General features: G+C 33.1%; 2 protein-coding genes across 8 annotated transcripts; one reads left to right on the forward strand and one right to left on the reverse strand.

Moving 5' to 3' along the window:
* Positions 1-5,862: 5,862 nt before the first annotated feature.
* Positions 5,863-13,809, reverse strand: LOC137828729 (uncharacterized). The gene is made up of 10 exons (XM_068635416.1): positions 13,497-13,809; positions 10,537-13,295; positions 10,162-10,455; positions 9,991-10,077; positions 8,773-8,925; positions 8,355-8,518; positions 8,121-8,268; positions 7,409-7,531; positions 7,227-7,314; positions 5,863-6,333 (listed from the first exon to the last, which is right to left on the reverse strand). The coding sequence occupies exons 2-10, from the start codon at positions 12,796-12,798 to the stop codon at positions 6,146-6,148; spliced, it is 3,507 nt and encodes a 1,168-aa protein (XP_068491517.1). The 5' UTR covers positions 12,799-13,295; positions 13,497-13,809; the 3' UTR covers positions 5,863-6,145.
* Positions 13,810-15,640: 1,831 nt separating this feature from the next.
* LOC137828464 (uncharacterized) lies at positions 15,641-24,895 on the forward strand. Of its 7 annotated transcripts, none has more exons than XM_068635057.1 (7): positions 15,641-15,777; positions 15,868-15,966; positions 16,524-16,662; positions 16,788-16,877; positions 20,812-20,961; positions 21,456-23,038; positions 23,454-24,895. In XM_068635057.1, the coding sequence occupies exons 2-7, from the start codon at positions 15,941-15,943 to the stop codon at positions 24,373-24,375; spliced, it is 2,910 nt and encodes a 969-aa protein (XP_068491158.1). In that variant the 5' UTR covers positions 15,641-15,777; positions 15,868-15,940; the 3' UTR covers positions 24,376-24,895. The 7 variants fall into 7 exon arrangements, with proteins under 7 accessions (XP_068491158.1, XP_068491156.1, XP_068491157.1 ...); XM_068635055.1 differs by having other exon boundaries at positions 16,528-16,662; XM_068635056.1 differs by having other exon boundaries at positions 16,540-16,662.
* The last annotated feature ends 317 nt before the right edge of the window (positions 24,896-25,212 follow it).

Here is a 25,212-nt window from a genome sequence, read left to right on the forward strand (position 1 = left end):
TACCTTCCCAATAGATTCACTCAAAAAGAAGACTTTGAGATGTTCATATGGTCACAAGGCACATTTACATAAATTGAGAAATGAAAACACACATACTCTCTTTGAAGTTTCTCTTTTGATCAACACTATGCATGTGCCAAGGATGTCTCTTGACATTCAAAGAACCTTACAAGACATATACAATTGAAAGTACAGGCACAGAGACAAACTTTGCTTTCGATGGTTTTCCCTTTAGCAGTCACTCTTCAAGTCCAAAAGTGATTCTTTGCTGCCAAGGATACCTACAAGAAAAGATTAAGAAGCAAAATTTGGTCCCCTTATGAATTTGGGTCCAATGATGTTAGTAGGAACCTTAGAAACCTTAGGAACCCATTTCAAAATACCTTTAGGAACAAAAAACCTTCTTACTCTGCATAATCTAATAGTGTGGCCCCTTTTCATGCAGTAATGACAAATTTCAACCGGTTGTTTTGATAAAACAACAGGTTGTTTTTCAAAGAAACTTGAAAAGGGTTTTGAAACAGATCTGTTATTGCTATTTGGATTAAACCCCAACCCAGCCTTGCCAAAAACACATTTTTAAGAAGCAAGAATAGTTTCAAGATTGGATTGGCCTTTGGAAAACTTGTCCATGGTTTTTAAAAGATAGTGAACCTTCTTTTGAAGAGATTCACAATTTTCACAAAAGCTAGAATCACACTTGCAAGAAGAGTTTTTGTAAATAATTTCCAAACTTTCAAAATCTGTTTTTGAATGGTTCAACTCTTCTTCCAAAGTCTTGACTCGATTTTCCAACCAGTTGTTTAAACCTTTCAACTGATTGTTCAAAAGGGCCAACCTATTAGCTTCTTCATGAGTCTCATTGAAGGCCTCAAGAAGTTGGCTATAATTTTCAACATTAATGGAAGAGCTTGAACCTACACTGCTTGTGTCACTTTCTTGTCTTGTCATTTGACATAAATTTGCTTCTTCTTCATCACTTGAAGAGGAGTTTGATGAGTCATCATTATAAGCTCTTCTTGACTTTCCTTTCTTCTCATGCTTCTTGAAGTTTTTCCTCTTTTTGTTGAGACATTCGGTTTTAATATGACCTTGTTCACCACATCCAAAGCATGTATATTTGTTAGTGTTAAACTCAGTAGGTTTCTTGTTATCATACCTGTTGAATGAGTCACTTTTGTTGTTTCTCTTCTTTAGGAACTTGCTTAATTTCTTAAACATCAACCTAAATGTTTCCTCTTCACTCTCATCACTTGAGTATTGACAGTTTTTGTTCCCAGCAGCTTGACTTGATCCAAATTCTTCTTTTGTCATAAGACAAACCTCTTTTCTGGATTCTGAAGAGAAAGTTTCAACAAAAGATTCTTCTTTGTCCATCAAGGCACTCCTTGGATTCTTGTGATACTCTTCAAGGGTATTCCACATTTCTTTGGCAGAACTACATTTTGAAATCTTGAGCAATTCATTAGAATCAAGTGCAGATACAATGATGTTCATAGCTACACAATCAAGATGTTCTCTTTCAGAAGAAACATTTTTAGATATAGGCATGAGATAGCTATTTGTAATAACATTTCAGATTTTTCTATCTATAGATTCAACAAAGAATTTCATTCTAACCTTCCATAATTGATAATTCAGTCCACAAAACAAAGGTGGCCTGTTAATTGAGGCACCCTCCCCAAAATGTAGTTTTTCAGCCATAGAAAAAAGATTAAGGATCGAAAACTTGAATAACTTCAAGAACTTAGCTCTTGATGCCAATTGTTAGAATATATGGCCTTAAATGAGAGAGAGGGGGGGGGGGGGGGGGTGGGGGGTGTGAATTGTTTAAGAGGGATTTTCGCAAACTTTGAAGGTATAATGAAAATCAATGCTGAATTACAAAGAAAAGAATCAAGGAAACAAATACCCAAAATTGTTCTAAGATGATATCAGAAAAACAATGGTTGTTTTGTCAAAACAATCGATTGTTTTTATCAACAGTTAATAAAAGCAACTTAAAACAAATATATGTGAGATCAGGGAAAGAGAGAATCACACAAACAAATTTATACTGGTTCACTCTTACACCAAGAGTTACATCCAGTCCCAAAAACCACTGGGTAATCCACTATGCAATCAAAACCAGATTACAAACACCACACACCAAAGTAGTGACCTTGAACCCCTCAAGAAACACACTACCTTTGGCAAACCACACCAAGAATGTTGATCTTGAACACCTCAAGAACACACAATACTCCTTGGCAACACAACTACAGAAATACAGTAATCAAGGAAGAAGGGAATAAAATACACCTGGGTATTACAAAGCTTAAAGTTCAGAATTACAACCCAATCTTATTCCACACACTTAAGAATGATCCAAAGCTATTTCAAATCTTGGAAAAACTGTTTTGATAAACTCTTTCTCTTACTCCAAGATTAGGAACGTAAAACCACCTTTATATAGACCAACCAAGTGGTCATAAGCATTTAATAAAGGAGCCAAGTTAGCTAGGATAATTTAAAACATATTAAAATTGCTTAACAAAATTCTATTAAGGTTTTCAGGAAAACAATCGATTGTTTTGTCGAAACAATCAATTGATTTGGTTTGACAGCAAAGTCAACCAAGTCAAACAACTTTCAACCTTTCTAAAAAACTACTAAGGTAAAACAACCTGTTGAAATTTTGACAGCTTTTTAGAAAACACATCTTTTCACAAGGTTAAAGATTCAAATGAACTTGGATCATCTTAAGGAGTGAATTAACAAGTTTCAAACAACTAGACAACACACACACCCAGCAGCAAGGTCTTCAAGCTTTCCTCTTGGATTTGGAGATATCAAAACATCTCGTTCAACAGATTCGACACAATACAAATTCCAACATTGATAATGGTTATTTTTTAAGTGAAGATCGATTATGGCTTAACTGTGGGGTTATGGTTATGTAGTGATGGTGTAGGTAGTAGCTGTCGGTGGTGTGGTTAATTGTTGGTGATTGTGTGCTTAGTAGTTTGTGGTTGTGTGGTTAGTACAAATAACAATAACAACAATAAAATTATAATTATAATATAAAAAAAATATAATTATTTATAATAAAAAATATAACAACTTCACTCTAACATACCTTATTCCAAACAACTTCACTTTGTTCACATTTTCCTCTCAAATCTTCATAAACCCTAAAACCTAAACCACAACCTAAGTGTGAGGATGTACTTGGACCACTTGTTTATGCTTCAAGTGTATGTTGTCCATTTACTAAGTGTTATAATTGAATTGTGTTTCTATTCTTAATGTGTATTTGAATTAGGAAGTGGATTTTATAGAGAATAAAAAAAAATTGAGTAAAAAATGATGTTGTTTGGATTAAGAAAAAATAAGAAAAATAATGGAAAGTGGGGAGAAAGTTTGTCAATAATTTGATTCATGTAATATATATATATATATATATATATATATATATTTAAAAACAATTTTTAAAAATAAATTGATATAAAAAAAATAAAAAACTAAATTAAATTAAAAAATAATTTCGAAAATTAAAAAAATATTATTTTATTTTTATAATTTTAATACTTTTATTTTAGTTATTAACTAAACAAATTAATTATGAATAAAATGATAACTTATATAGTCATGTAATTCTTTCCTAATTCATTATATATGCACTTTCCATCCAAATCTTTTCTAATACGTAAAGAAAGTCTAAACCAATATTTCATTTGGTTTTTCATAAATAATTTATTTCGTGTGCCTTCTACTCATTTCTTTTTCTACAGTAAATCCACCTATATGTAAAAACAAGCAGATTAGTAGAGTGTCTGCACTTAAATATAATTTAAACATAAATTTGAGTCTCACGTTTATTAGAAATAAAAAAAAGTTAAATAATATTAAAAAAATGAACAGATTTATTATGTTAAAATTTTGGATGGAAGATTAAAATCTCTTATATAATTATTGATGTTGAATCTCTCAATAATAAAGTTAAATAATATTAATAAAAACATTCATAAAACTTATTATGGACTTTATATGAGTTTAATCTTGACGTTGAATATCCTCAAATATGCATCTCTATCTTGATATTTTGTGCTTTCACAAATCATTGACATGCATGAACTGAAACAAAATGATGACCATGGTTTTGCAGTAGCTTTGACAATTTTAAATTGCTTTGTCATTTTTACTTTTTATTTATTTTTAAATATGTTTTAATTGTTCTTCTTTGAATCTGTCCAACTTATCACGTTAATTAATAATAATTTCGTTTTTAATATTAGTTTCAAAATTCCATTTTATGTTTTTTCAGTGATGGAAACATAATTGATAATATTATTCAAAATTTAATTTCATATGCACATATCTAATATTAATTTAAATATTTTCTCTAATTTTTTTATATCAAATAATTTTGTCACGATGAAATAACTTAAAACATTAATTATTTTTAACTCGTAAAATTTCATTGCACAAAAATTTATATTTTAAAAATATTGTAGTACTTAAAAATGAAAAATAAAAACAATTTATTAACAATCATATCAAAATAATTTTAATAACATTTTAAAGCTGATTTAATATATTATCAAACAAGTACAAATTATCCATAGATTATATAATTAGCTTTATAAACGTATTTAAATACTCAAAATATTTCTTGCAAAATATCAACAATTTTGATTATTATAATCATTATTTTAATTCAATTTAATTTTAATGAAATTAGTAAATGAATTTAATATATCACTGGCTTTGTGTGTTTAATTATAAGCTAATTTGAAAAGTACTAGCTTCTGTAACTAATTAACTAATTTTAATTTTAATTTTAAATATTCTGAATGACATACTGTGCTGTTTAGAAAATTTTGAATTGCAATTTGCATAGTTTATTTCTTCAAAAGTGGGGTTCAGTTATTCATTAACATGTTGACTTAGTTGGATTTTAGTTAGATTTTATATCCTAAAATTTATATTTGAAAATTTAATTTATTGGATTAGTCAAATATAGATTATTTGGATTATTGAGTCAAATTATCTTTAAAAAGATAAAATTTGTTGTTTTGTAAGTTTTGAATAAATGAAACAAATATATTATACTAGGATGCGATTTTAATAATTATTTTTATAATGGACTAAGAATTTCTATAATTTGTCACTGAAGTTTAAAAAAAATAACCCTATCATAAATAAAATTAAAAATTTAAACATACTTTTTGACAAGACAAGATTAAAACACACCTTTTTTTTAACTCAAACCTAAACTAGGTTCAGTGACTTTGGAATAACTATTTTGAAAACTAAAATAAAAACTTTATGCAAAGCTTTTTGAATTGCTTATGAAAGGATGAACAGTTAGAAGGAAAGAAATAAATATATTAATAAGATTATTGGATCGCTTTTCAAAATCAATTTTTGTCTTATTTCATTATTTTTATTTCATTATAATATATCCAAGCAATGAAATGAAACTAATGTTCCAACAATATGCATAAGTGGGTGTTTCTTCCTTCACCTAGTTTCTTCTTGTACCTCCATAAATCTTTCAATTACAAAATTATCCTTGGAGACAAAAGGTCCAAAATTTATTTTTTGTTTTCAATTTTAGATTGTATAATCTTTATAACTTCCGTATTTTAAAATTTAGAATACATTTGTATTATGAATTATAAAGTTTGGAAGGTATTTTGGAATCCATAAAATGCATTATGAACTCTAAAATTCAGAATATAATTTTGTATTCCGAATCTTAGAGTTCAGAAGTTTAGAATGAAAAAAAAGGAAGAGGGGTGTCAATAAAAAAAATGAAAAAAAGATAAAATTGTCATTGCACATGATCTATGAAGGTGAGAAAGAAAGTATGGAGCATGGAAGGAAGTGCAGGAAAAATTGCCCTGCACGGGATATTTACATTCCGTTATTCATATGCAACAGTGAATCCAAAGAGATATTGATCCAAAAAATGCTTGTTATGCAGAGAGACTTTTTTTCAAGTGTAGACCAGTGAACATTTAAATAAATGGCTTTTACTCATTTTCAGCTTATAGTATACCTCTGTACACAACTGTTTCTTTTCTGTACAACAATGTCAAGAACTTGACATCTTTCTTTGGTATTTGCATTCATTAATGTACAAGGAAAAGTGTAAGCTTCATCGATTGGCAGTGGTATGTCTCTTTTTAGGAAGTGCAGCTGATATGTTGTGAAGTCTAATCTTAATATCTGTGAAGGTTGGTCTTGCTGCAGGATCAGGATTCCAGCACTCTTCCATCAGCTTTTTCCACTCCGAATCACATCGTTTTGGAATAGGAGGCCTTAGAGTATTATTCACAATACCTCCTTCATTAAATAATTAGTAGTAAACAAACTCATCATTCATAATTTGGATGATGCACTATGCTATGCTCATTCATGATTTTATCACACCTAAGTTAAACATGCACACAATTACACAGATGTAAAATTAATAATCTGTCTAAGGTACCAAAAATGCCAGAAACTTACAAGTTCAACAGCATGGCATGTCTTTCTCTTAGACAAGAATGTGATTCGGTTCTATTGGCTAAGCTTTCTAGGCACATCAAATGCATCTTTATTTTTTTCTACTTCTTTATGCTCAAAAACTCAATTCCAGTAGTCATATATTTCTTACCCCTCAAGATGCACAACTTCTATTGTAACACTTTTTTGGAGGATTTCATCCACAAACTCAGATATTTTTTCATTTAGCTATTCCATTACTATTTTACTTGCTAACTTGAAATTGAATACAGTAAAAAAGATCTTTTATAAGCACATACTCCTCCTGGGGCAAACTGGAACGTGGACATAAAGGTCTTCTTTATGTCAAGCAGAGTCTCCTTGAGTTACAAAAGAGAGCAATGCAATGCCTATAAGTTGTATTTTAATAAAACAAACAAGTAAAATGTGTATCAATAAAAGCTATACTATGTATCAGTAAAATGTATATTAATATCACTTTACCAGGAGGACAATTTTAATAAAGTTTAGGGTCTTTGGCTAAATTGATGCTTCATAAGAAGTTTTAAGCATCAAAATGTTTACTCTTGATTTGATTGAATACTAGCAAATGTTCAACTTCACATGTGACAGGTTACAAGAAGAAATATGATTATTGAGGCTAAACTGCAAAATACACTACAGTTGCCTGTAACCATCACAGAAAAGACCACTACTAGTAGAGATTTTGGTTACATATAACAAAACCTTACCTATGATAGCGCCACAGTGCATGTTAGCATATGGTTCTTCCCCAGTCAAGATTTCCCACATAGCAATGCCAAATGAGAAAATATCAACCTACAGAAACAAGGATAGACAGGCACTCAATATTACATTTTCCAATACAGTGCTTGGTCAAAATTAAAGTAAACAAGACGGTGGAGTTCCTAACCTTCTCAGATACCCTACAGCTGTTACCATCCAGTAATTCAGGTGCCATCCATGGAAGGGTTCCTCGAACACCACCCGAAACAAGTGTATTACGTTTTATTCTGGATAGGCCAAAATCTCCAACCTATAGATGACACATCCACCAAGGATGTTATTCAATAATTTGTCTCTCAACAAATTTCTAGAGGGAAAAATGAAAGATATCAAAAATTACATTTTACTAGACAGATGTTAAAACAATGAGAAAAGCTAATAATCAGTCCGGTAGTTGGATAACAATTGGGTTTAAATTTGTACAATAATTGGGAAAACTGACTTTAACAGGTAATATAAAACAATAACATGTATCTTATAATTGTGAACTTTTCTTTTCATTTAACATGACAACAATAGTTTAGGAGCATAACTTGTTTAAAATCTCTCAGAAAAGAAATTAAGTTATTGTTTTGTAACAATTCAAAAACTGGTATGGCTTCTCACACGTAAGCACTTCTTCAATCCTTCTGATAGAAATCACACACAGTGTCTCACTCACAACTTCAAAAAGAAGATTGTAGAGGTTGCAGAAAACTAAAGAACTTCTCATTATTCTCTAAATAAATAAACCAAAACAAAGACCTATATAAAAGTCTGGTTTTCAACACAAAACCAGAATTAATTAAATTTTTTTGAATCCTGTTTAAAAACTTGTTATTACATGTTTCTAAAATTACCTTGCACACAGGTCGTTCAGGATCGCCCAGATTGACAAGTAAATTATCACACTTTAAATCAAAATGAACAATATTTTTCAAATGCAAATACTCCATCCCAAAGGCTGCATCCATTGCGATCAGGAGCCTTTTACGGCGGTCAAGCACTCTGCACATAATTTAATTTAATAAGAGTGAGTGATGAATTGTAAATCTAGTCAACAGTTACCAAGTTAGAAATGTAGGTAAGCTTACTTTTCCCTCTTCATGAGAACACTCCTGAGTGATCCATGCACCATGTATTCAGTTACTGTCGCCAATGTTCCACCAGGACCATCTGGAACTACCCCATAAAATGCCACCACATTTGGATGGTGAAGAGTTGACAGAATCTGTGCCTCTCTCCAAAAATCCTTAGTCTGCAGAAACAGATGCAGTAAGCGTACAGCTGAGAAACATTGTCAAACAAGAGGTTTTTATTCTATGTGAATACACGTTAATGGCCAGCAAAACCAAGAGTTTCCAAATCAAAGAAATATAATTCCTCATTCACCATGAAAGTACTTTTCCAGGCATTACTTTATACAGGCTATGGTATCAACATAAATTTGAGAGGTAAACTAAATAGTTGATTCTAGAACATTCAACTAGATTATCATTTATGGGGACCTACCAACCGCTCTTGCTCTGAATTTCTACCCGAGAAACAACTGCTTTTTATTCTCTTAATTGCAACATCTGTTCCCCTCCACTTTCCATGAAAAACAGTTCCAAAAGTTCCAGATCCCAACTCTTGCAGTTCTTCAAGATCGTCATTCTCAATATTCTGCATTTGTTACATATGAACAACTAGTTTAAACACATGCATGTGGGCTTTAATCTGCATTCTTCTAATGCTACTAAAATAGATTTAAGGAAAGTAAAGTAAAAATATCAAAGAAAAATAAAAGAAGACAGAAACTGGAGGAAAGATTGCATTACCAGAGGGATCACACCTATCTAAATTTTCTTATTTGCAAATACTGCCATTAGTCGTCAAGTGATTAACAGAAATATAATTTATAACATTATTGTCTGATGATTCTATTCTGTAATATAGAAGATCATGAACATATAATTTCACACACAAATACACATAATAATAGGTTCAGACAGTTTCTGGATTTCTAACATATAATCCTCTTGTTCAGTTTGGTCACTAGCTCTAAAGGATCAATAAACTTTTTGAGCCAGGCCAATTTAGTTTTTTAATATAAGGACACAGGCTCCAATTTAAAAGTGAGGCAAATGGACTTTGCTCATTTAAGGTCAGCTACTTCTTTTTAGGCAAGCATTTTTCCAAGCCTGAATGAATAAAAAACATGAACTCATTATTTAATGAATAAAAAGGTTGACTATATTTTTAACCTGATGAAAACCCGGTTCACCAACCAAATCTCAAGATAAATGAAACTTGACAGAATGGGTAGTAATTTTTAAAGCCACAGGAAACACAATTTAGGCAAAAAGTTTAACAGGTTGGTCTATTGAGTCAATATCATTTTGCACCTCTAAATGAAAGTAAACACAGTCAAGCCTAGTTTTAGTATCAGAATTCATAGGAGAAACAAAACAATAGCTTTGAGAAAACTATTTATCCTTTAAACAGACAAGTAGACCATTGGGCAAGACTTAAATATCACTCTTAACTATTAAACACTAAATTTATGAAACTGAACTTTGGCAATACAATTTACAGTGTACAACTTTTATCATCATCCTCGTGTTGAAAAATTAGTCAGCAAACTGTTTCATCAAAAACAGAGACGGGAAAGAAATATTTTTATTTACCAACAAGGTAAAAATATTGAAGATAGAAATAGTAAATATATACCAAACTGCAGAAGTTCACCTGTAATCCATAAATTTCAGTCTCTATTTCAGCAGTTGCTCTATCACCAGTAGACTTGTTGAGGTTTCCACTATCAGACCTTGCACGCTATCATTTAGACAAGAACCTCATGTCAATTGTAAAATTAGTTATCCTGAACCATAAACAGCAAATTCATGTACAGATTCTCACCTTACTTTCAGATTCTGGACTATCACATTCTATCTCTTCCGTTTTAGGAGATGTAGGTTCAACCTCAGCCTTTTCATCTACATTTGAGACAACTTTTAAGCATGACTGGGTATCCGAAGAAATATAATCTTTTGGTCCCTTGGAATCAGACACTGGCTCGTTGACACAAAATTCATTGATAAATTCAGAAGACTGATTCTTAATGACTATGTTTTCTTCGTTATGGAGCAGGTAGTAAGCAGGATCTTCAACAGGGATAACAACCTCTCTTAGGGAAGAACCCATGTCCATATACTGAAATGAAATATGAAATACAGTGATTATTATATGCAAGATTGCTGTTGATTTGACAAAATTCAAAAGAGATACACTTACTGAGATAGGTAGTGAGGATTCTTTGTCATGTTGGGACCTAAAAGAGCCAGGGAAAAGCGGTTGACTGTCTTTTGCCACCGACATAGCATATTGGTGATGCATTGATGAATTTCGGCTCCTTGTGGAAAACTCAGAAGTGCTTCTGTCTAATGGTAGAACACTTGTTTGCCCCCTCAGGGTTTTTGGGGATTCGAAAGAGACAAAAGAGTCAGTAGATTCATTGCATTCACTTCTTTGTAAATCTGGAGAAGATGAGAAAACACCACGTGGAGAGTAGATGTACTGCATATGTTTAAAATCTACGGCATTGTCTGGGGACACTGCTCCAACCTTTTCATCAAAGAAATCATTGTTCTTTTCTGCAAGTAAGCTCTCTTTACCAATTTCTAAGACTTTGTTATAGCTATCAGTCATTCCAAAAATGGGCAAATTTTGATACTTAGCAAGGTGCTCTTTCCTATCAATTATCTCTCCAGGCTGTAATGAACATTCATCTAAATGGCTTGAATTTTTTCGTGATGGAAAATTGTCTCTCTCTACATTGCAGGGAAATGGCAAATGGAGTTTATAGTTCTCACCATTCTCATTAAGTGTTGAGTCAGAGCGTGCATGCAACAATGTGTACCGAGATCCCTCTCTAAGATCAGATTCTGACAATAAACTTGCAGACTCGTGAGGATGAGAGAAAATCTTTTTATGATGATATGGACTATCATTGGCAATTAAAGGTCTATCATAACTCATATTATTTAGATTACATACTGTAGAAGAGAAAAAGTCGTTGCTTTTGTTCTGTCTGTGAAGATTCTCACGAGGCCTCCTGATCTGGTCAGACTCCCTTATATATTGATTATTAGGATGGAAATTCACGCGTCTAGGCCCTTGAGCAAGATTGTTATAGTATGCAACTGGATCAACATAATTGGCATTGTCTACATACAAAGTATTGTCATGTGAAACTTTTTCCGTAACAAAGGGAGTAATGCTTTCATTAACAGCATTATATGGTTTATCCATAAATAGCTGTTCATTAGAATTTTGGGGATCTTTAGACTGTACACAAACAGGATATAAAGGAGACATTTGATTGAATGACTTGCCAGCTAGGGCTGTAACATACTGAGGACTGGGTTTTGAGAGTAGGCCTGCAAAATTTGGAGAGGTTGGGGTGCAATCTTTCATCTCTGAAGCAAATGCAGATGTGGATGAATCTCTGAGAAAACGTGGACTGTTGTAATCTGAAGTATTTCCAAACTGGCTAGTATGGCTTGCTAAACTCCGCCCACTGGAACTCTTTAGTGGACTTGGATCAAGCATACTGTTAACAGCAACAACATAATGATAATCTGCATCAATTTGCTGATTGACTCTTGCTTCATTGGAACTTGGACTCTCACATTCATTTAAAGGAATGAGAAAAATCCTCAGCCGTTGAGAGGCTCCAGCTCTTTCAAGCTCCTCATACTCCTCGATCATATGTTGAAGATCCTCATTGGAACAAACAGATATAAGAGAATCAAGGTCCTCTCCAGGAAGCTGGTACTTGATAGTGTGAGTTTGACAGCAGATAGCAGAAGTCTTCCTCATAAGCTCCTCCCATGCGATGTTCTTCCTGATTGATATTATCCGTGTCTCTCCACCCACATATCTGAGCTTCCCATCATTTGGTCTGGGTAGTATTCTACCTCCAAAGCTACATAGAAACTTTATCTTCTTATAGAAAGGACCCTCTGAGAATACTGGTCCATAAGGAAGGAATGAATGAGGTGAGTCAACGACGTACATAGATGGAGTATTTGGTCCTGAATTAACTTTATCAGAACCACCTCCCTCGGGAAATGTACTAGATACTTGTTTTATACCACCGTGTTCAAACTGGTATCTGTTCAAATTATTAGAATAGGTCCTGTTGTCAACTTCACCAACACATCCTCTGGCAAATGCAATCTCTGACAAATCCGAGTTACCATCTGAATCTGCTCTCCTTAGCCCGAGAACATGCTTTAGATCCTCACAAACCAACTGAGAATTATTATCTTTAATATTAACATCCAACCTGTTTGACAGACGCAGGTCTGTGTCAGTTATGACAGGAATTCTTCTTAAGGCAACTCGATCACGCAAGAACTCTGCAGAAAACTCTTCACCCGTCTGTTGACATATATTGTGTTCATCCTCAACGGAAGAGACTTTGTTGCCTAAACCAAAATTCACCCCATCTATATATAGGTTGCCTGAAATGCCGGGATCCTCATTGTTCATGGTGGATTATCATATAGTTAGTTTCATATAACCACTTTTTGCACAAGAGCACTGAATTCTCGACATCTAACCACGTTTAACCAGTGCTGGTGTTTTCTCCAATTGTAAATTGCCCATTCCAGACACAAAGTATAACAGATAAATCCTCTTTACTTTCACTTCAAAGCCAATTTCCAGTTGAAAACTAATCCAACAAAAAGATTTTCCGAACCTTAAACAGTGTGCAAATTCTCATTCGCCATCCACCGGTCTAAATTACCATATTCCGAAATCCCTCCCTTAGCAATTAAAGTCAGCAGAGAAACTTGATTATTTATGATGGAGAACCAACAAAAATTCTGGGAATTCTACACAATGATTCCGTTCACAATCATAAGAACACGAATGTTCACCACCACCATTTATGTATCCCCGTGATCACATAATATTTCTCGTAAACCTGGTCCTGGAAAGGAACCTGCACCTCAGTTCCATGAAGGAACTTAAAAGTTTCAACCCTGCAACCACAACAGGAAAGCAAAAACCAAATATAAAGTGAGCAAAGAAGGAATCAAAGGAGACCCATTTTCAGCTACAGACCATTTCTCCCTTTCAAATTAACCCAAAAGAAACAAAACCGTTGCATGTTGCAGAATTGTATAAAAAGTGGAGCCTTTGGTCTTTACTATACAAAAAAAATAAAATTGTGAAATGGGTACCGTCTTGTTTGGTCATGCACTGGAAAATGAGGTTTGAAGATTGTTGAAATGGGAATGCAAGGTTTTGGAGTAGGGTTAGAGGAACCCAAAAGAGAAAAATGGGAGTTGAAGCTTGGTTTTTGTTGGGAAGAAAGAGAAAGTTTGTTTGTGAGAGGAGAGAATGAGAGAGAGGAAGAGGAAAACGTTCCATGAGGCTCGGAGTTTCCGACGAAGATGTCGGAGAACAATTGTATTTGCTTAAAATGGCGCAGTAAGAATATGGATTGGACAGTGCATCAAAACAAAACATTCCTAAATCTTTCCGCTTCTATCTAGGTACGACTCAAATCTTCTTCTGCTTAAATATTTCACAATGTATATTAAATTATATTGATATAATGGCTAATACATTTAAATTTTTCATTGCTTCCTAATTTAGTCACAAGTTACTTATACAACATGTAATTTTTTTATAACAATTTCATAATTCGAGTACGTTTCTTGGGAATTTAAAAGTTTTTTTTTATAAAATTTGATCGTGAATTAAACTTGAATAATTTGTTCAAATTAACTCATAACCCAAACAATCCATATCTGACTAACCCAATAAGTTAAATGTTTAAATATAAATTTTGAAATATTAAATCAAGTTATACTGGATTTATCATATTACTTTAATTATTTCTTTTAAGAGAAACATCTTATTTGTGAAATGTACTCTCTATATAATTTTCTTCGTTAATATATATTACAATTAATAATTATTCTATAGTACCAATTTAATAGTGAGATCATTGAGATGTTTTCAAATATAATTTTGAATATTTTTAATTTTTGTGATCATTTTAAATTAAAGATTAACTAATAATATTAATAAGCTATGTAGCACAGATGCGGACATTGACACGACACAGATATGGACACGGAGATACGTATCATTTCTAAAATGTAGGATATGGGGACAAAGATCTATATATTATATAATTTTGAATTATATAAATTAAAAATAAATATTTATGTGCAAAAGTATGTTCCAGATTCTTTTGGGAGTAAAAATATATTTTTCATGATTGATTCAAAAGAATTTGTTCTTATTTTTATATCATAATAAAAATTTATACAATAAATTTGAGTTTTTAAAAAGTTATTGTATTTATACATTTTAAAATAGTGTTAGAACCGTGCTATAATTTTTAAAAATCCAACAAATATTTTTTTGAATTGAACATTTCACCGATAAATATCCTACCAGTGTTGTACGAGTATCAACATGGATACGTGTGTCCGACACGGATACGCCATTTAAGAAGAAGTATAAGTCAAAATATTATTCTTTTTTCGTGTCAATTATTCATATTTATATTAATACATTAAATAATGTTAATTGCTTTGAAAATTTAAATTATATTTGACAAATTTTGTTATAATATATGTACACTTTTTTAAATAAAAACATTCCAAAAAAAATTATCTTTATTGTTATGGACTTAGGTAGATAGAAAATATATATTTTTTAAATATAATTTACTTCATACAAAATTGTTATTATAATTGTATTTATGATATAAATGGCGTATCTTAACAATCTATCCAAATTATATATACATTTCTGCAGAATTTTTCTTAAAGAAGTATATAATATAACGACTTTAATAATTAAAATATGACTACAAGTTAACGAGATAACAATTTTATTAATAACATATAATTTAAACAAAAAAATTAAAAAGAAATTTTAGTTTCTACCATAAGTACATTTAAAAATATTAGTTATACAATTATTTTTTTAAAATACATAATTTTAGTGTCTATTTAATATGTATTCTGAATAATATAATTATACATAAATATTTAATTAAAATGTAATTTTAATCAAAATATAAATTGATCCAATACTTTTATAAAAATAAGAATTAAATTTATGTAAACAATTTCTATAAAAAAAATTAAGGTTTTATTAAAATTTCATTTTTTTCAAGAAACAAAATTATTAATTTTATGTGTTATACAAATCAAAATTATAATTAAACCTAAAATAAATAAAAAACGAAGAGAAAAGAAAAATAACCCCAAGGACAGGAGTGGAAAACCGGAAAAGAAAAAAAAAAATCGCTCGCATTAGTGTGGCATTGGCGGGAAAAAGGAAGCTAGAAAACACAATCGAAAATGGATATATGAAAAACGGAAAAAGAGAAGAGAACAGAGAACAGAGAACAGAGAACAGATAATAGAGAAGTGAGAGAGTGTGTGTAAAATGGCGGAAGATATTCAGAGAATACTCGCAGCCATTAAATCCTCCGAGGCAAGCTTCTTCTTCTTATCATCATCTTTGTTTCTACTTGTATACTACACTCTGTTACTGTGGTCTCAGATTTTAGGGTTTTATGCACAGATTGTTGAGGATCGCGTTCAGTTGTTTAACGATCTTGGACGCATAGAATTGAAGAACGTGTCCGACTCCGACTATGCTTCCGTCGTTAACTGCATTGTAGTATCCTTCTTTGCTTTCTTCACAATCACATTATCGATATTTCTGTTTATTTAAAACTCACTACTGCTAACTCCGTTAGAGATTTCTAGTCAATCACTTGTAACATCCTTATAGTTAGATGCCTTGTTAGATTTTTTTATCGCTTTGTTAGTGTTCATGTTTGAAATTATACGATTCATGTGAATTCAAGCAATATATAGACCTCAGATTTAAAAACAAAGAATAAGAAAGAAATCTGTTACCTGTTACTGAAACTTCCCGAATTTTGTTTTTCTTTTAGTTAATATGGTATTGTTACAAAGTATTGATGATCATCATTTATGACTAAATCCTGGCCTATGAGCCTGATTGGTTATTTTTAGTTGATTTTTTCTTTTCTGTCATGAATTTTTTATCCACAAGACTAAATCCAAGATCTTGCTTAAGGGGTTCAAACCTAATGCATTTGGCCTAATGGCATATTGGTGAAACTTCATGACTTCATCTATTATTGTACTTATATGCTATTTCGGAACTCTATGGATTGCATGCATTCTTGTTCCCACCTTAACTGCTAGCTTGACTTTTTGGGAGAATTTCACATGTCTGGATGTGACCCAGTGCGTGCTAAATAGAAGTATCATACAAGTGGCTTTGCGCCATATAGAATTTAACCTATCCGGTTGCCTACCACAAATGCTCACTCTTGGAGTCAAGGTATCTCTTCACTTATCTCATGTTTTTACTTTCTCTTTATCCTTTATATATCCTATAGCACTTCCACTTCCACATCTCTTAAATTTTTCTTTATCTCTTTTATTATAACCTAATCTCACTATTAGGCCAGTGTCTGGTGTGGCAAGCATCTAAAGATGAGCCTCCTTTCAATAGAAGAATCTCAGGAAGATGAACATAACTCTGCATTCTACCAGGTAGGAGTTCTACGCCATAGATTGAACTCTCAAATAATCCTTGAATAAGTTTTTTACTTCACAAAAGGAAAAAGAAAGCTTCATACTTTGTTGGTTATATGTATTTTTAGCAGTTTCTCATGATCATTTTATATTTAGTTCTTGATTTGTAGTTTTGGAATTGTTCTCTCCTGTACTAGGAGTAAAAGTAACTCTTGAAATGTATTTTTATGTCCCAAAGACCAGTAAAATAGACATTTAAGAGATGCCATTGCTGGAGAAATATAATTGGTCTATGCAGGGAAAGAAGAGATAATACTTGTATTATGTTTCTCTTGTTATCTTATTTTTGTATGATTTATTTTGACAATGTGATATAGCAATGCCGTCAAAGAGGGTTATGTATCTGAATTAACATTGGACAGTGAAGGACAACAGAAAAGCAGCAAGTGAAAAAACTGAATAGTCTCAATGTTCAATTACTACTCACTGGTTGCCATTATTGATGAAATATTGAGAAGTGAGCTTACAAGTGTTGATTAGTAACCATGAACCATTGATTGACTTGCAACTGACAATTAGGAAACATAGTTATGTTATGATGCCTACACGCTATGATTTGTGAAACCTAGCCTAATGTAACTAGTTATGTCTATTAATTTTGAGTTAATGCTAGAACTCAAAAGGACACATAACTGAGGTGAAAAAAAGAAAACAACAATGGAGCAAAGTTTCCCAATAGGCCAATACCTCAACATTGTTTTATACAAAATTTAAGTGAAGCACTTAATTTTATCCTAATTAGTTGATGTGCCAATGAAATCTCGTTGATCCTCGAAGAAGACAAATTAATTACTAATACTCAAAGTTACTCAACTTATGATTAATGATAACCTTGGAGACAATGAAATGCTTTGACTTTGATGATAAGGTGAAGAACTACACATTGTTGCTACTCTTAACTTAGTTATGGCATCAATGTTTGAATAAGCAAGGGACAAAAGACCTCCTTAAGCGCAATCAAATCACAAAACATATGTAAGGATTTAAGCACAAAAGAAGAGCCAATTCAAAAGATTAGTCAATTATCAAGTAGCTTATATTATTGAACATGGGACTCCTAACAACATATGAATGCAAATCATTAGCAGAAGTCCGAAAGGATGGAAACATGAGTTCTCTTGCCGAACTACAAATTGAAAGGTTTTGATAATTTTCTCTCTATATCTTCCAATAATTCGTTTGACCAAACATTAAGAATTTTTTGTAACTCTCTTTTGATCTCTCTCTCTTCCTCCCTTTTTTCTTCCGTCCCCCTTCTAGCATGTGTCCTCCCTCTTTTATAATGTTCGAGACTTCATGAGTAATCTCCATTCCTACTTTGGTGGGGTCGTTGTAGATTCTTCGTCACATTGTTTTCTAGTATTGTTTACCTCCTCCTCTCTCACACTCCATGTCGACAACATCTATCTCTTACTGAAGACACCCCTATTATTAAGGCTTTCGTGGAACCGGTTATCCTAATATCTTTCCTCAGCCTGCACCTTAGGATGAGATATTAATAAAATGGTATTTAATTTAGCTTATATGCCGAATTAATCGGACACCTCAGCATAGCATATTTGGTATTTAATTCGAGTTAAATAATCAATTTTATCCGACATTGAGTCGGTCAATTATCCAACCTATTCGGACGGTACACAACCCCCTAGCCTCTAGCCGAGTCGAGCTCGACAAAGAGATTTATGCATATTTACATAAGAGAGACCCATATGTGTAAACACGATTTATATGTGTCTCTTTCATTTCTTGTTTTGACAAGACTTGGTTTCCTAGGCTATCATACATAAATGCCCTGTCACATGTGTCTCAAGATGCTAGTCCTATTGGGGCCGTTGGTTATGGTCATTGCTTTACACATGTCGGGCATCTAATGGGTTTTAGATTGACTGCTTTGACTACCGTTTCAAAACTCCTTCTACCTTCTTGCTTCCCCTTTCATGCTCACTTCTTCACTGAGTTTCTGTTGCCTTCCTTTTCCTTCCTCCGCTGCGAATTCCCTACTAACCATCGTATTCTAGGTATGTTTCCACTATTTTTTGTCCTTTATGCACTTTGTTCAGTGGTGATTTTACTGTTCCGTTGAGGTACCTGTGTTTCTCTTGTTTCGCTGTGTCTGATTCACTTTGTAGGCTTCCCTTTGTAGCTTTCGTTCATCTTATTTTGTTTGTATAATTTGTTTGCGTGTTGGCTTGTTTGAATAATTTATTATTGCTTTGCTTACCCTTGGGACAAAAAGGATTTGCTCAAGGAAACCTTTGTATATACCTCTTTTGAAAAACTTAGAAATCTTCGTGAGTTGTGTAGCTTAAGTAAAATTGACGAGAACTTGATTAGGGTAGTCGCTTGTGAACCCGATGTAAAGATGAGTCTTGTGACTCTTTCGGTCAATATGTCGGGAGAACAAGCTCAGACATTCCTTCTCACTTGCCTGTGCACGGTCCTTAGTAACTTCTCATTCGCCTTGTGCAGTTCTTCATTCATCCGCACTGCATCCTCCATCATCCTTGTGGAACGGTCTACTTCTTCTTGGAGCTTGTTTAGTTAGCCGGGGATTCGTCTCGACTAGCTCAGGCCTCCTTCTGCAGTCGGTCCCGCTCTTGTCGAAATTCTTGGGCTTGCCTTTTCACTTCATTGTCGTGCTGGAGGGCTTGCATTGTCTCCATAATTTGGTGGAGAGTGGGCATCACGCCTTTTCCCCGTGCCTGCTGATGAACGTCATCCATTCCGTATGAAAGTTGGTGTCCCTCGTATCTTTGTGGTTGGCAGGACCAATTTTACCTATCCCACGGTGGACACCAAATGTTCTTGCCGAACTACAAATTGAAAGGTTTCGATAATTTTCTCTCTATATCTTTCAATATTTCGTATGACCAAACATTAAGAAATTTTTGTAACTCTCTTTCTTCTAATCTCTCTCTCTCTTCCTCCCTTTTTTCTTTCGCCCCCCTTCCAGCATGTATCCTCCCTCTTTTATAATGTTAGGGACTTCGTGAGTAATCTCCATTCCTACTTTGTTGGGTCGTTGTAGATTCGTTGCCGCATTGTTCTCCAATATTGTTTACCTCGTCCTCTCTCACTCCACGTTGACAACATCTATCCAATACTGAAGACACCCATATTAATAAGGCTTTCGTGGAACGGGTTATCCTAATATCTTTCCTCGGCCTGCTCTTTGGGATGAGATATTAATAAAATGGTATTTGATTTGGCTTATATGCCGACTTAATCGAACACCTCAGCATAGCATATTCAGTATTTAATCTGAGTTAAATAATCAATTTTATCTGACATTGAGTCGGTCAATTATCCGACCTATCCGTACGGTACAATGAACATATCTGATGTGTTTTCCTGTTTAAATGCTTTTTTACTGACAGTTACTTATGGCATTGATTGAACTTTTAATTTTAAAGTAAAAAGTAGGAAATAGAGGACCTCATAAAGCACCATAAAAGTGCAAGACATAGCAGAAGTCCAAAGCTAGTGGAAAACAAACACATCCAAAATGATTTTTGTTGCTGATAAAAGCTTTTGCTGAACCTCTGTTATTATTGCTGTTGTTGCTATTATTATTATTATGATGATGATGCAATGCTCAGCTATAGTCAAGAGACATAGCACAGTTCACAGAATTAAACACTTTTTCATTTTTCTGAAGCCTTAAAATATAAACAGAACAATCCAAAGTATCGACTGCTTCTTTTCTTATGTGGAATCTTTTATATATTTGTGGTAAATGAGATTGTGATTGCTCTTAAGCACATGCACAAGTCTTTTTGACTTGTGTAAAAGCTCTTGGACGAATTGCATGGTTTTCAGCCTTGAAATATTCATTTTGATAATTTTTAGTTACATAATTTTCTACTTAGTTATTTTTATGTCGTGTTTGCAGCTTCTTGTGGAGATCCTAAGGTTTTCTGCATCAACATTTTCAACTTTGTTGAAATTCACTGATTTTGGTGACAAGGAATTGATGGACACTGTAGAAATCTTCATTTTAGAAGTATTAGATCTGACGAAAGATTCTATATCTCATGCTAAGGTAATATGTTTCTCTCAGTAAACAAAAGTAGACAATGTGGGGACATTTTATATGATATTTTTTGTAACTAAATAATGTGGGATTTAATTTTGTGCTATTGTCAGTTATTATTTTCTTTTAACCTTACTACTTAATCACGCATTTCTACATTAATAAAGGAGTGTGACTTTACTGCTTAAAAAGTCAATACAATGATGAGTGGTACATAAAAAACTTCTCTGACTGTAGATCAAAACTGAACTCAATAATTTACCAGTCTTTTGTCAATGGCATGCCTATTATTGATATCCTTGAAATGTTATAAGTTTGAATGAAGTCGTTGAGTGGTTAAATATACGATTTCTATAAATGTTTTATGATAGTGAAAGTTGGGTAGTAAAGTCCAGTGGTAGCAAAAACTAATGATGCAGAGATGATATTTTTTGTATTCATATTTTACCATGCAAAATTTTGTATCTGTTCCTAAGCATAGATCTTTTAGTGCTCCTAAGCAGAACATTCAATCATTTGGGTCAGAAGTATTGAAGGTTGCACACACAGTCCTTGATGCTGTGGTAAAGTTTTGCAAGGCACGTTCTGAATTAGTAAACTGGGAGGAAAGTGATGAAAATGGGTTGGGGCTTAACAAACCTATCACTGTTGATCATGTTATCAGCATAACAAAATGTGCAATAGAAAAGCTGTCTCAGATTGGTGTTTTTGCTGCAAATGATGGTGGCAATTCTGTCAATATTCTTAATGTCTCCTGGAAAGGTGTTGTTTCTTTGCTTCAAATTGGTGTTGGGCATTTTACGGAAGTTAACGTAGCAAATATTGTGTTAACTTTGCTTGGGTTGATAACGGAGCCTCTGAAATGTGCTGCCCAGGCTTGGTCTTCATCACTGAATGAATCCATTACTGTAATTGAAGTTAAAAGAATCATTGTGCCAGTGAAATTTTATCTAATAAATACTCTTAAAATATGTTCTATGTATCCTCATCAGGCGTATACCGTTTACAGGGAAATTACACTGTGTGTTCTCAAGATCACATGTTTTTGGCTTTTTGTAAGTAATGAAAATCTTCTGAAATGTGCATCTGTGATAATAACCGAACTACTGGAAGAAACAACCCTGGGTCTGCTATTGTCTTTGCTAAATTCTTATAAACTGAAATTGGAAGAGAAGCTTGAGGTGCTAGAATGGTTGTTCATGAATAAAGGGGATTCTCACTCTGTCCTTGATTGTCCAACCTTAAGTGATTGTAACCTTGAATGGGTTAATGATATCTTTTGCAATAGCTGTGAAAGTATGAGCAGAGCAAAAATACTAATACTTGGTCGGGTCGTATTGTTTATTAACATTCTCAGATATTCTCCTGGGCTTGATGGTGATGTGCAAATAGCAATAACTCGAAAGCTCAATTGGTTTTTGGATATTTTAGTGGAGGAAGATGTCTATTCTCACATACTTGTTTTGCAATTTCCTTTATTTTATGGCTCTGGGAAAACAGCAGAACTGGTGTCACAGCCTATTTTTACTTCCATCTTGCTAGCATTCAAAACCTTCATGATTGTGATCTTTTCAAGTACAGCTTGGGAGGAGTTGGAGTCTTTCTTACTAGAGAACTTCTTTCATCCTCACTTTCTATGCTCGGAGATTGTGATGGAATGTTGGGGCTTTATGCTGCGACATGCTGAAACACAAATGGCAAACAACATCCTTGGCAAACTAAGCTCATTACTTAAGCTGTTGGCATCCCCAGATTCAGTTTTCTTGCCTCATTCTTCCTTCAGAAAGTTGGCAAGATCCATATGCATGCTTTTAACCTACGGTGCACAATCAATAGTTAACGAAGTGTACATATCTCTTGTCGGTAATGGGAAGTCACAGTTGTCACCAATTATTTGTTTGGCTCTGTTCATGGAAGGTTTTCCACTTGATTTACTGGCAGATGAGTTGAGAAACTCTTCCATTCAAAGAATTAAGTCTGATTATTTAGACTTCATAGACAACTTTGATGAAGCATCAATGGTAGCATACTCCTCTGGTTTGTTTGGTGTTCCAGTTTTTATTCTTTCTGCTTCTTTGCCATCACTGTAAGTATTCTGGGTTCTGTTACATTCCATCCATTTTTGGATTATGATAAGTCCCAATGAAATAGATAAAGTATAAACTTCATTAAAAATATAGAATGCATACTTGTATAATTTGTTTTTTATCTCTATCATGGTTACTTGTATAGTCCGCGTACAACACATGGGGACATGAACACAAGGATTTTATTAGTTCTGTATAATTTAGTCTTTCTTTATGTCAAACTAATTATATCTTGCAAGCGAAAGTCAGATTTGGGTTTGACCTCTCACAATCACATGCCTGTTTCAATCTGATCTGAATGTTTTACTGATGGACACGATTTTGCTTCATTTCAACCTAATTCACTTTATTCTTTCATTGAACCTGAATATTATTGGTGTCAGCTTTAAGATTGGTATTCCCATTTCCGTGCAGCCAAAACAGAGTATCGGATATTGATGCAAGGGCCTTGAAATTTTTGGTTGCAATTTCTTCTTATTACAAAAGCACTGTAGACGAAGTAATTAAGAACCGTTATCTCCAGCTTTTCCGTGAAACTCTAGGGATAATCTCATATTTGGAACGACTGTATACCTCAAATGATATTGAACAAGCCATCATGGAGATTCAAAATATCTTTTTGTCTGAGCCTGGAGCCCATTTGAACAAATGCAAACCACAGTTGGCTCAATTCCTTGCAGGACTTGTACACATGGAAATTTCAGAAAGTGATGATGATGCAAAGAGCTGCGCTGTGTGGGAATTATATCATTTGCTCTTGAAAGAGCAGCACTGGGCACTTATTCACTTGGCAATTACCGCATTTGGATATTTTGCTTCTAAGACTACGTGCAATAAGCTATGGAGATTTGTTCCACAGGATGCAGCACTTTCATATGATATAGCTTCAGGACTAGAATCAAATCAGGAAACATTTATGGTTGAGTTTGGAAAATTTCTTAAAAAGGAAAAAGCTCTTCTTACAGTTGCACCAAACCTTGAACAGCTTGAGCTGCTAGGTAGAGAAGGTCTTGTGTTGAAACAGACGGTCCAAAAGGTTTCAGCCATTTCTGAAGAGAAAGAGAGATGTGATAACATGGAAGTTGATTGCAAGAACCAATCAAATAAAAAAAGGAAAGTTCCTGATGGAATTAACAGAGGAGTGGAATTGCTGAAAAGCGGTTTAAAGATTATTGGCGATGGTCTTTCCCAGTGGCAGCTTAATCATTTTGATACTGCTGAACAACATATAAAATATTTGACTCAGTTTTCACAACTTGAAAACGTAATTACTCACTTCGAGGAATTGACAGGGAGCGGCGAGGTATGTTCATCTTCTATGCAGAATGATTCTTGAGGTTGATTATTTATTGATGCATGTTTTATTGTAAAGAAATGTTCAGTAAAATTTAGTTCCTTCTCCTGATCTTTTTTATCTTGTATGATAGTGATTTGGCATGATGTAGCATTCTAGTACAAATTCTGTCTAGGTGAGGGCAATGTTACTTATGTCCCATAACAATGTCTTCACTTGAAAATGAGGTTTTCTTTTTTGTCCCCTCCCTAACTTTCTTATATTGAGAAGAGAAGTGATAGATATAAGTTCTATTTATGGGTGAAGAGGTGACAAGAGCAGATAAGAGGAAGGAAAAGAGAGTGAAAGAGGAGATAAATAACCTGCTGTAATTCATTGAGTAAAGATGAAGTCATAAATGTCATACTTAGTTATAATTTTAGTTCCTATATGTTTTAAAATTTGTAATTTTGGTGCTTATTTTTTACACAATTTTGGTTTTTGCATTTTAATTTTGTAATTTTAGTTTTTGATTTTATTACAATTTAATTTCTTAATTTCTTTATATTTTATATTTTTTTTTTCATTTTTTAATTTAAAATATCTATCTGACTAATTTTGGTCCAATAACTGAACTAGACTTGTAGTTATTCTGATTACCATTTCTCTTCAGTTGATATATCAAGCCTTTTTTTTCATTCAATTTTGAGTACAATTTAAAATAAATCTATTGATCCCAGGTCTATTTGTTAAATGTTACGAAGATAATAATTTACTAAAAAACAAGGTGATATAAGTTTGATACACATGAAAAAATATTTGTATAGTTGCACAAGAAAATGCTTTTTAAAATAAAAAGTTAAAATTATGGATACATAAAAAGTTTAAGGACTAGAATTG

This window comes from Phaseolus vulgaris, chromosome 7 (assembly GCF_000499845.2).
Source record: "Phaseolus vulgaris cultivar G19833 chromosome 7, P. vulgaris v2.0, whole genome shotgun sequence".
NCBI lineage: Eukaryota > Viridiplantae > Streptophyta > Magnoliopsida > Fabales > Fabaceae > Phaseolus > Phaseolus vulgaris.

Coding starts and splice junctions, on each gene's coding strand:
- LOC137828729 (XM_068635416.1), bottom strand. CDS start 12,798: ATGAACAATGAGGATCCCGGCATTTCAGGCAACCTATATATAGATGGG. Junction 10,078..10,161: donor GTCCAGAATCTGAAAGTAAG/GTGAGAATCTGT, acceptor TCTAAATGATAG/CGTGCAAGGTCTGATAGTGG. Junction 7,315..7,408: donor GCTGTAGGGTATCTGAGAAG/GTTAGGAACTCC, acceptor TTGTTTCTGTAG/GTTGATATTTTCTCATTTGG.
- LOC137828464 (XM_068635055.1), top strand. CDS start 15,730: ATGGCGGAAGATATTCAGAGAATACTCGCAGCCATTAAATCCTCCGAG. Junction 16,663..16,787: donor TGCTCACTCTTGGAGTCAAG/GTATCTCTTCAC, acceptor TCTCACTATTAG/GCCAGTGTCTGGTGTGGCAA. Junction 16,878..20,811: donor ATAACTCTGCATTCTACCAG/GTAGGAGTTCTA, acceptor TCGTGTTTGCAG/CTTCTTGTGGAGATCCTAAG.